Source organism: Lissotriton vulgaris, chromosome 3_1 (assembly GCF_964263255.1).
Source record: "Lissotriton vulgaris chromosome 3_1, aLisVul1.2, whole genome shotgun sequence".
Lineage (NCBI taxonomy): Eukaryota > Metazoa > Chordata > Amphibia > Caudata > Salamandridae > Lissotriton > Lissotriton vulgaris.
The window spans coordinates 2,015,612,544-2,015,625,130 of NC_141689.1; the positions used below are offsets into that span (position 1 = coordinate 2,015,612,544).

Genomic DNA, 12,587 nt, shown 5'->3' on the forward strand with positions numbered 1-12,587 from the left:
TGGCACCAAATGTGTGATTTTTTGTTGATGTGGGCTAGTATCATCGGTGTAATTAAGACTACAGATTCAGTCTTGTTGTGGAGTGAATTAAATTGATAAAATGTTATGATCTTTTTCAATGGTAAGAATTATGTCAAGGACCAATTGTTGTCTATACTATGGGATACAAACATAGGCTAATCAGTTTTGATACAGTACAGGTTAAGGAGACAAAGCATAAGATGAGAATTCTTGAATCCACAATACTGTGGCTCTCGAGAAGTAAACACTCATTATCAAGATCAGGCCCGAATAAATGAAAGAATAGAAAGAGCTAAGCTCAACCTAGCTAATTTATTAGAGGCAAGAATTAAAAAGAAACGGGAAGCTAGTACATTGCCCCATTAGTTGTACAAGGAGGGGTGTGTTAAATTACTGGCCTGTAAAACGAAAGTAGAATATACTTGAAAGATTTAGGCCATTCAAGACCCATAAACGGATACATTATGTAAATAGGACTCAGAGATAGAACAAGCTACTCCAATTAAACAGTTTCAAAGGAAGAACTGTGTTCAGAGATTAGTACTGACGAAGTCTCCATGTTAATTAGGGAATAACAGACGGGAGGTAGCCGGCCTGATAACCTCATAAATGAACTGTATATGGCTTTGAAAAATGAGCTAGTTCCCCTGTTTAACTGAAGTACAGAATGCACCCTTTGTAAAAGGACAAGATCGCCTGCAATCCTGGGACGAGGCAATTATCAACATTATTTTACAACCAAATAAAACCCCCAAGTTATACGAGTCCTATAGGCCGATCTCAGAGATTAACAAAGCGATTGGAGACTATTTGGTGCATTAACCCCTTGTGTGCTCATGAAAGACCACGCCATCATGAGTCACGGGTGGCGTGTGCTCAAGACGGCGTGGTTCCGTCATGCCGCTGCTGTTCCACTAATGCAGCACTAATTCCCCGCTTGTGCGGGCAAATTAATGAGCGGGCGGGGTCATGACGGCACCACGCAGTCATGAGCACATGCCACACGTGTCTCATGACGCGTGGTTCGGTCATGAGCACCGGAGCGCCGCGCTCACTCCATAGCCCCCAGCGCCGTGGCGGAAGGTGTTAATTCATAAAGATCAAAAGGGAGGCAGTTACAAGACCCAACACATGATCTGACTGGGCCACTATAGAAAGATCTGGTTCTCTCCTTCGATGCTGCCAAAGCATTTGATAGGGTCAATTGGGCTTTTTCTGCAATGGTTGATTAAACATGACAAGAGACCTTTTCAAGAGAAGTGGAGTCTTCATAAAAATCCAACTGCTAAGATCCAGGTCAACCGGAATCTTACTAAGCAGATAAATATTAGAAGAGGGGACACACCAGGACTGTCCGCTGTCACCTTTGCTTTTTAATCTGTACATCAAGCCACTGGCAGACAGACTCCGGGATCCAAAACAGCATCCCTTGAGTGAAATTTGATTTGAGGTTTTGTATAGCGCTCGTATGCCCGTGTCGTCGGTGTATGACACTGGCAGAAAGACACAAGCCCTGATGATTTTGGCTAGCGGTTTTACATATAGGATAAAGCGCGTTGGGCTCAGCGAGGACCCCTGCGGGACTCCACATGGGGAGTTCAAGTGTTTGGACTTTTTCTCGCCCAGTTCCACTGTGAAAGTTCTATTGTCCAGGAACAATGCCAACAGCTTTCTTGCCTCTTGGTGAACTCCTACTGCTGTTAGTCGGTCCAGGAGCGTGTCATGGTTCACCGTATTGAAGGCCGCTGATAGATCTAATCTAAGACGGTCACCCAGGCCCTAGTCACCAGCCGGCTGGACTACGGAAACACCCTCTACTACAGAACCACAGCCAAGCTACAGAAAAGACTACAGCGCATCCAGAACGCCTCCGCCCGACTCATCCTGGACATCCCCAGACGCAGCCACATCTCCGGCCACCTGAGGAACCTGCACTGGCTCCCAGTCAACAAGAGGATCACGTTCAGGCTCCTCACCCACGCACACAAATCTCTCCACAACCTGGGCCCCAAGTACCTCAACGACCGCCTGACCTTCCACACGCCCACCCGCCAGCTACGGTCCGCCATCCTCACCCTCGCCGCAGTACCACGCATCCGTAGAGCCACCGCCGGAGGCAGATCCTTCTCCTACCTGGCGGCCAAGACATGGAACTCCCTCCCCATCCACCTTCGGCTGACCCAGGACCACCTCGCCTTCAGGAGACAACTCAAGACCTGGCTGTTCGAGCAGTAGCGGCCTCCCTTCCCCCAAGCGCCTTGAGACCCTTCCGGGTGAGTAGCGCGCTATACAAGTGTTTTGACTGATTGATTGATATAATAATATCAAAGCCGCCTTCCCCCAGGCGTCCAGCACGCTCCTGAGCTCTTCCACTGCCATTAGCAAAGCTGTTTCGGTGCGGTGTCCTTCACGGAAGCCGTACTGTGAGGGATCCAGTATGTTCGCCTCGGTAATAAATTGGGCAAGTTGTTTAACAGTTTCTCCGCTACCTTGGAACCAAAAGGAATTCTCGCTATTGGCCTGTAGTTTCCAGGTTCTTCTTGATCTAGATTGGGTTTTTTCAGAAGGGGTAGGACTGATGTAGATTTCCAGATAGCTGGATATATGCCAGAGTTCAATATGAGTTCCAGAAGGCTGATCATTTGCTCACTGTACAGCTCTGGGAACAAGTGAAATATTTTCGGAGGGCATGGGTCTGAGTATGCCCCTGATTTGGTCGCCATAACAGTCTGGTGAACCTGATTCTTCTCAGGTAGGAAGAATTTGAACTCTGGTTTTAAGGTTGTGTTCATAGCTAGGTCCTTAGTATGGACATTTAAGTCCTGTGTAGGGGATTGTGGGTTGGCTGATTTGAATGATTCATAGACTTGGGTCACTTTGTCGATAAAAAATTGTCCCAGAGTATTACAAAACTCAGTAGTGGATGGCCTATTGGTGTCAGTTTTAACTTTGGCAAGTGGTTTTACCGTTCGAAATAGTTCCTGGCTAGAGTTTTTTGCTTCTTCTATTTTCTGGGTGAAATACTGGCTTTTTGTGGTAAAGATCATTTTCTTGTATATGTTAAGAGAGGTCTTATATTCAGTTGTGCCCTCTGGGCTATAATTTACTCTCCATGTCCTTTCGAGTTTCCTGCATATTCGCTTCTGAGCCCCAAGATTTTCTGAAAACCATGGTTGGGATGGTTGTTTTTTCCTAAAGGCCTTTTTTTGTGGTACTGCTGTTTCTATGGCCGATGTTATCCAGCTAGAAATTTGGTCGGTGACCATGTTACATTCCTCAGTTAATGTCGGTATATGAAGTAGGTGTATTTTGTATCTGTGCATACGTAGTTCCTTCTATATTGTCCAGGGTTAAAGAAAAGATTATGACCTTGTGGTCCGACCAAGGGACGGGAAGACAGTCCAGTATTTTAATGTGTTTATTGGAGGTAAAAATGCCATCCAGGGTGTGTCCTGCTTTGTGTGTGTCCGAATGGACTAGCTGTTCTAAGCCCAGATTATTTAACCCGTTCAGTGCTGCGAACGTCCAACGGTCGTCGCGTGCACTACCTCGCTAGTGCTGCGCACGACCGTTGGACGTCCGGATCCCGTTAGCGCAATCGAACGTCCGCACTGGGGCGGAATTTGCGGCGCGCTTAACGGGTTAATGTGTTAGTCAACACTGCTGTCCCAGTATGGTCACTTTTTTCAAGATGAATGTTAAAGTCCCCCAAGATGGTATAGTCGGGGTATTGCACGCTGGATTCTAAGAAGGGGTTTAGTAGGGTTGTCAGGTTAATTTTGGCTTTTGGCGGTCTGTAGACCAGAAGGCCATTGAAGGTATAATTTTGTGTTAATTTGATGTGAAAGGACAGAGTTTCGCAGTCCGGGGTGCTGCCTAAGGCGCAACTCTTCATCTTTAAATCATTTCTGGCTATGATAGCCAAGCTCCCCCCTCGTTTCTTTTTCCGATCAGCTCTAGCTAGTGTGTATCCTTCCAGGATAGCCAGTAATAAATTGTGTCAGAGGTTTCATCGGCCCAAGTCTCGGTGATGAAGATTAAATCCAGACTATTAGCATCTATAAGCTCTGCTGTTTCGGTATTATGTTTAATTAAAGATCAAGCGTTGATGAGCCCTGCTTTAAAGGATTTTGTCTCAGGGGTCGTGGTTGGGGGAAAATAGTTAGCCTATGTGCAGACGACTTAATGGTGTATAAGAGTGATTTGCGATCCTGGGCACCTTGGATGACTTTGGGAAAGCCTTGGGTTGGTCGATCAACCAGTAAAAAAACTGAAATCATGGAATGGAACACTCACCACAACAGTCTGTTGGTAGAACAGGAAATGAGATACTTAAGAATCTAGGTGGAGCAAGATCTTGATAAACCATCCCAAGTAAATTTCAATAAAGCCTGGGGAGGCCTTCCACTCTGCTTCTTAGGAAGATCCAACTTTCTAAAAAATGTCCATACTCCTGAAATGTACATTTATATTCAATGCAATACTCCTATAATTTGAGGCTAGAGGGCTGTATGAAACTGCAGGTGGAGCTGAACAGCTTTATATGGTCCGCAAAAGGGGTGAAATTAGCATGGAGGAAACTACATAGAAATAAAGAGCACAAAAATAAAGAGCACAGGGCATTGCAAGCCCAGACTTATCTGTAATGCTGGGTGTTCCAACTAAAAAACATTAGATCTCACCTTTTGAGCAATTTTCACCCTGCTTTTTAAGGTCAGGACGATAAGACTTGCCCATGAAGAGGGAGCATTTCCTTTTAAAATGTGGCCATCCCAAGTACTTCAAAAAGGTTAGGCTAAAGATATTGTAGCCTGCCTGCAAATTATGAGATCAGGTCAGACAGATACTAGGGATACCTTATTAGAGTGGCTCCGTGCCAATATGGAACTTTTCTGGGACGGAAGTAAGCCTTCCAGACAAGCTGTCAACCCCTCTAATTGAAGCTGGAGTACATCAATGTGGAAAACTAAGGAGGATTATTTATTTATCTCCCGGGAGGCTTTATTGGGAATCATGGACAGCAACCAATCTAAATTTACATACCATCAATTGGCAAGCTGGGCACTGGGATTAGGTAAAGACGGGAAGGGAAATAGAACCTGGGAGGACTACAAAATCTGGTCCTCTCAGGAAAGATCATTTGCTCACGGTGCGTAGGGCATACTGGATGCTGAAGAAGCTGTAGAATCTGGGATGACGGGAGGGGAAGAAGCACTTTAAGTGCGGTGAGAAAAAGGCAGATGTCCACATGTTCTCTCGGTGCCCTCTCATCAAGATCTTCTGGCAATAAGTGGTTAAGGTGCTCAGAGGTAATATGCCAGTAAATCAAGGTAAGCTTGACACTGGTGATTTTTGGGGTTATAAATGGAGGTGGTTTGCCTTTAAAATTACTTAAAAACACAAAAAGTTCCTACTTTTTTATTGTTGGCACAATGGAAGATTTGCTTGAGGTGGGTGCTTCCCAGTCCCCCAGCTGTGTTGGAATGGTTACTATCAGTTTAGAGGGTAAATAACCTAGATCACAGTGGCCACCTAATTAAAAAAGCTAAAATATTTTGTGACATATGGAATATTGGCAAAACACTCTGCAAAATAGTGATGTAAGTGACTGGAGGTGTGGAAATAAAATGGCCCTATGATTAAAACATCAATGAAATAACTTTGAAAAGGAGTCAATAACACGCAAGGATCATAACACGCAAGGATCAACAACATTTCAAACAAGCTTGCTTATGATGTATATGAGCTCGCCTGAGGAGAATAATCACTGGGGCTTTCCTTCTCCTTTTCTTATGAGATGTAGGAGGATGCTGCTTGCCTTCTAAATATATATCGTTTTTATTGTGCTTGTCTTGATGGAAGAACGGAAAAAAATATATAAATAAGAGTGCAGATTGAGTTGCTGCAGTAGGCTGAAATACAGAACAGCAAAATCAGTTTAGCAGTTAAGAAAAGTGACTCCCTAAGAAATGCTCTGGTGAAAATAGGTTGGATTTTTGATGAAGCAAATGGTGGACTATGGCTTTCCGAGATTAAAGAACTACAGCTGCAGTCTTTCATAGAAGTCAGAGGGAGACTCTGGCTTGCCATTCGTGGTTCAAGCCGCTGTCATGATGTAGACTTGCTAAGATTTAAGAAACCATATTCTAATTTTCATTGTATTTTATAAATTGAACAAGAATATTACTTTAAGAAAATATTCATAGTAACTGGTTCCCCCCCAAATGAATCACTAGCAGAACAGCTCAATAACCTGTACAATGGAGGATTGGCACTGGGCACTACCCCTCACTGAGAATGATTAGCTCTAGGTCAAATTCCTACCACGTTTATTATTTTGGTGATCTCAGGTGGGCCACCTAACTGACAACCAATCATGTCCAGTTGTTTTGCCTCCTTTCCTTGTTGAGGAGTTCTCCAGCGAAGTAGATAGTGAATCTGGGCTTCGTGCAACATGGTCCAAGATAGAAGTCTAAACCCCTTTTGGAGCTATTTAAGTGGCAGGTAACTGTCCCTATTCCAGAAAAGCAAATGTAGGTGCAAGAAGGAAAAAAATAAAGATGAACATTATACTCCCCAAGAGAGCAAGACACCTATATGAACACTCCCTTCTTGATGCTATATGTTCCTGGTCTTACATGAGAGAATACTTAAAAGCCGCTTTGGTGTTTTGTCACTGGCCACTAAAGGAAGAGAAACCCTCAGACAATACATGGTTGTACATTACTTACGGGCAACCATTTTCCAATATCTCCAGTGTGCAGCCAGCCATCCTTATCCAGAGCTTCTGCAGTCTTTTCAGGGTCCTTTAGGTAGCCTTGAAACACATTAGGACCTTTCACACAAACCTGAAAGAAGATAAATGCATATTCCTAATCAAAAATTATTATCCCAGACGCCTTTTGCTTAACTACAAATCCTGTGACACCATATACAGAATAGGTGTATTACAATCACCACAAGCTTAACTGGTACACCACTTTTTGCCTATTGAATAAATCTCACATTGTTTTCATGGTGTACACATTACTTACACAGCATTCAAATAAGCCTACGCTTCTAGGTTGTGTGCCATCAACAGTTGTGGCTGGCAGGTAACGAGGGTGGAGGGGCAGTGGTGAGAGGAATGGCGGGGAGGCAAAATAATATTGAAAAAATACCACTTATCTCTTCAACCAGCCACACTGCTCCTCTGCTTCTCTAGCGAGTCCCAGAACCAGGAAGCACCTAGGCTCCCTACAGCCAATCATGACGATGCAATGCAGCATTGATTGGTCTGAGCGCCGTGGATCGGCACTGAGACGGACTGGGGGCCTATGCATTGTTCCCACCAGGCTGTATAATGCAGCCTGTTGGGGAACATGCAAAGTGAGCATGACTATTTGGGCATGCAAAGACAGCCGAAGAAGCAGCCATGTGCACTTGGAGTGTGCAAACCACTGCTCCCCCCGTGCCTCCAGCTCTGCACGTCCTAACTCAGCCCAGAACCTGTGAAAAATAAAACTACAATAGCATTTTATTTTTCCTGGGCTAAGAGCAATGGAGGGACGCTCCTCTGCCTTAGTGGAGGAGCCACCGCTGCCGTTAGTACAGATTTGCAGTGGCTCCTATGACTTAATCTATAGGTTTGAAGTTTTACATTGAAATATGGAGGCTCCCACTGGCAACATTAAAGCAAACTAATAGTTTGGACAGCCCTTGGAGCTGGCACACCCTATACATATCAGTTACCCCGAGATGGGTCGGATGAATTCTATGGTTGCAATCGAAGTTTTGTTCCTGGGCATGGATTCACAAGCTCCTCTCTGTAATGCCCATCTCCATGATAAAATGCCCATCTGGGGGCAACGCTGGAATCGTATGGGGGCATGCTCAACTGGGGCTTATGGGGCCGGAATCCACACCCTGACTCACCTGCTTACACGGGTTGTCCTCTGGACTGTTACACCCGCCCCTGGTTCTCTGCTACCTCAACACATGGGGGCAGTTCAAGGGCATAATGCCCAGGATGTACAACCTTCTGATCTGCCATTTGTACTCACAACCTCAGGTGGCACGACTGCAGGCTGTCTGGCAAGCTAGCCTGCAGGTTTAATAGGAGGAGGAGAGATGGATGGATGGAGCTCCTGGAGAGTATCGCGCTGGAGGGGGGTGCAAAGGATGCCCTGATGAAATTCAACCTTTTTAGGATACCTCAGCAATGGCATCGGTCATTGACGAGGCTCTGTTCTGCAGGTCTATTGTCCCATTCCACCTGTTGGTGCTGAACCCATGCTCCCTGCAAAGTTCACCGCGATCCATCCTTGCGCCCCCACCAGTTTCTATCCTATTGTGGACACTGTTTTGCCTTTGATGGCTGCAACCTTGTGTGGCCCTCCAGCCTTGCTGACCTGCGACTGCATCCTGTTTGTACACCCCAATGTTTTTACCTTGACATTTTCAATTAAGTAAAATTGCAATAAAACCCCCCAAATAAATCACATTGATAGTCCTATTATTGTTATGAGGTTATATTTGAGCATGCCTCAATCCTGCCGACTATGGAATCAAATAAGGCTGCATCACCCCCCTCTACCCTTAATTGTCCAGCAAACCACCAATGTGTACCAGAGTTCCTAAGAAGCTGTTGGGATTGCACGGTTTGATCAAAGCTAGCTGTTACTAGCCCAGTGGTAATCACTTCACTGACTTGCTCCTCAAATATTCTAAATTCAAGAATATGCTTTCTATCTTTTAATTTAGTTACAAAGTTTAAAATAGAAGTCTATTATCAACATTATCAGCCTTAACTCACCTCACCCTCTCCTTTAGCAGCAAAATAGCTCATTTCATCCACATCAACAAGCTTAATATGATTACAAGGCATCGGTACGCCAACATGACCTATAAAAATAATACAGATTTTAGTCCTAAGAAGCCAATTAAAAAAAAGAAGCAGTGAACGAATACCGTGCAAAAATGGGGTTTCTGTAACAAACTAGAAAAGGAATGTGTTTTAATAGCATTTATTTATTACCAATATCACAATACTGCACAAGAGACATAATATAATCTATACTGTGATGCACACACTTAAGATCAAAAGTATACTTTTCTGCTTTGATTACACTCAATCCGCATCTCTGCAGTAAACGTAGATTATGAAAATATATTTTGTGGAGAAAGTTAAATATTTTAACAAATTACTAACACGACTTTTTAAACTACAATTCAGCATTGACATTTCGATGTAGGAGCGCCATGCATCTAGATACAGAATACAGAACCATTTCATAAATCTCAGTCAATATTTGGATGATGCTTTACAATGTTCACTATTTTCCATGGTATTTAATTTTCTCCCCCCATTACAGGTAAATCACAAACCATAACCATCATTACAGGAACACCCACAGACAGTTTTGTCCTCAGTGAAAATTTAAATTCAGTACAAAGAGCAGTCATATCGCAGATACATTGCAATTCTGCTTAAACTGCTGGAGTTATAGCCGATGCCACTTCTCTTATTCTCCTATCAAGAAGCTGGAAGCACCTAGGATTGGCTTTGCTACCATCAGCACAGCTCCTACATGTGCTAGTTCAAGGCAGTCAAGATGGGTGACTAAACTACCTGGGAAGAGAAGGGCCACATCATTTCGTCTCTCTACCACTTTCACGTATACAAGTGCCAATTCTCAAAAGCTGGATTAGAGCTTAAATTTTACAAACCCGTAACCACCCTATCTTCTCACTACAACATCACATGTTTGAACTTTAGGCCTACAGGGAATAAGGGGAATTATTGGTTCAAGTGCATATGTCAAGATGATAAAAATCTCTCAACCAAATAAAAATCCTCAGTGGGATGAACTGAGCATATTAAGATGAGACCACAAAAAGCTGCCTTCCAACATTGAACAAGATTTTACAAAGAAGAATTGGGTAGGTTGGATGTCTTAAAAAAATACGCTGCCATGTAACTGCTGTGATTTTATACATATAATTACAGTTGCATGGGGGAGAGGGGCTGAGGATTATCCAGGAATCACAATTACAGTTAATCTTGACAGTTCCAAAGCAGCGTAGTTTCTGTGGCTGTCCTGCGTTTAGTTGTAGGTGGGAGAGCAGGCACCCAACCTACTGACGACAAGTATGGGTGGTCTGTGTTCAGCCTAATTCTACAGAGATGACTACCTCCATCAGAAGGAAGACACCTACTGGAAGAACTGGTTCTGCTGGCAGAAATACCGGAGGAGTTGCATATGAAATCTCTGGACATCTGGCACCGTGAGGATTATCTTTGGACCAGGCACAATGTGACAGAAAAAAGAGTTCAGGCGAGATGGTCACCCAGAGGACACAAGTGGGGTAGACATCCTATTAGTTGGAGCCCAGAGTAAAGTCTAACAGTAGAGTGCGCCCGAGTGAGAATACACAGGACTGTCAGATACCCGCCATATAAATGTGGCTGTCGTAGGAGAAACCTGGGATGGAATGCAAGGAAAATAAACAGAGGCCAAAAGGAACAGGGGCTTTTTCCACTTAGACTGCCAGCCTGGAAAGCAGCACATGGGCAAGGCCCAGAGAACATGAGGAGGAGGCGGTCGACAGGAGGAGAAACTTTGCCTGGGCAGCAAGTAAAGAGATGTAGTCTCAATATATGAAAGAATTATGGTGCTTGATAGGATGATGGATAGCATCCAAAGCAGGGTGGCAGTTGATTAGCGACTGAGCGGCCTGGAAGCTAAAGCGATGGTCTTTTAGGTGGAGATATCTAATGCATCTATGAAAGCTTTGAATACGATTCTCCTTCCAGGTGCACATGCAGTCCACACTTGACAAACCAGGTAATAAAGGTCAGAGGTGCTCCCCTTTCATTCCTGTGTATACTGCATATGGCAGGAGTCAGGACATTTGTACAAGAGAAAGTACGGGGGCATTAAAACCTGTCAGTGAGCCAACTAGGGTTCTCTTGGGCAGAAGTGCTAGGCAGAACTGTCCTTGTGCAGTTTTCTAATGGCATTCAAAGGGAAGGTTTGACTAGCAGTTGCAAAGAAATCAGTTCTGCAGATGGGTGTATCTAGAGTATTTTTGACCACACTTGAGCCAAGCCACCCTTTCGTGGAGACAAACTTCAGACAAAACAGTTGATTACCAGAGGCTTTGAAGCACAATGGTTTACTGCTAGGTTCGGGGTCAATCGTGAGGGTAAAGGGTATGTTTTTACCAAAGTGGAGGCTTCTCCTAGGCTCATGAAGACAAGATTGTTCGGATTTGGGAGCTGCTGTGGTTCCAGAACAGTGACTAGTACCACGTTCTTTGATTTAGCAGATTGTTGACTTGCCCCTCTGTTCTAAGCAACCTCTAGCAAATAATGTAGTTAATACTATGTGGGGGGGAGGGGGGGGGGATTGTGCCCCAGCTGACGAGAGAGCTGTAGTGTCCACATTTCTGAGTGAGCTCCCTTTTCCACATCCCAAATTATTTTGTGCTCCCATCTTTTCTCATGTCATGTTATAAAGTTAACAAAATTGTCCTCTGTGCAGCAGTGGCTTCTTCTAAATATTGCCTTTGTGCTTGGAGAGCATCAGCGTGTGTTGGTTCAGCTCCCAATAAGGTAATTGCCACCACCAAAACTGATTAAGGGACAACATCAGACTGTACATTGACTACCATGGGGGGATGCCATCAAGACCGTCAATACAATATTTAAACCCGGCTAAAGAAAAATAAACTGAGTGGGAGTAATTAAATAGAGCAAACCTTTTCAGAAACTATACTAATAGTGGTGTTCTAAACGGGGGAGGAATATCAGGCAGATACAGGACAGCATAAAGGGCCTCCAGAGAGCCATTTACTAAGTTGCTACCATGCCAAGTAGGTAGAAGGTCGGAAAGGATATTCTTAAGGGGTTGATGCCTTTAGACCCACACCTATACAACCTTAACCGAGTGAACTGTAAAGATGGATTTAATAGCAGACTTCCTGGCTGCCAAGATGGTATCTGCAACCATATGAGGACAGCAAAAAAGTATTAATTGAAAGCTCATGACTAAGTCACAAAAATAAGTTGGTTTGAAACGCTTACAGAGGTCAAACACAATGTTCAATGGTTAAGAGAAGAGGTGGGTTAATGAATGGCTTGAAGCAAAGTCCAACTAAAGTATTTAAAAATTGCATAGCCAAACAAAGGCCTCTTTTCTTTGGAGGCCTCAGGTGTTCAATAGATGCAGCAACAAGTCTGTCTAGTTTAGTGAACAAATAAATAATCAAGAAAGAATGGATCACTTGTCCTGTATTGCCACGGTCTGGGGTTCTGACCTTCTAGAAAAACCCTCATACACGTTAAAGGTAACGGAGCGGTATAGCTTGATTTTCCACGTAGGTGATTACGTGAAAAGCAAGATCTTAATATATGCTTTCCTCCACCTGGAGGGAGACCAACTGGTGATTACAGTAGTGATCAGGAATGGTGAAAGTGCAAGTGAAGTGGGTTTAAAATTACCTCAATCATTCATAATAATGGGGACACGCAGCGCACACTGCTTATTTAGTAGGTCCACACATTGGGCTTTAATAGTATTCCG

At 44.0% G+C, this 12,587-nt stretch overlaps 1 protein-coding gene across 8 annotated transcripts in view; it reads right to left on the bottom strand.

The window, feature by feature from the left end:
- Nucleotides 1-12,587, bottom strand: part of ACSL1 (acyl-CoA synthetase long chain family member 1) — a 408,120-nt gene that overhangs the window by 41,209 nt on the left and 354,324 nt on the right. For all 8 annotated transcript variants that reach the window (XM_086962488.1, XM_086962494.1, XM_086962493.1 and 5 more), the window contains exons 16-17: nt 8,816-8,904; nt 6,753-6,869 (exon numbers count right to left, since the gene is read on the bottom strand). In XM_086962488.1, coding sequence (XP_086818614.1) covers nt 6,753-6,869; nt 8,816-8,904 — 206 coding nt within the window. The remainder of the gene's footprint in view (nt 1-6,752; nt 6,870-8,815; nt 8,905-12,587) is intronic.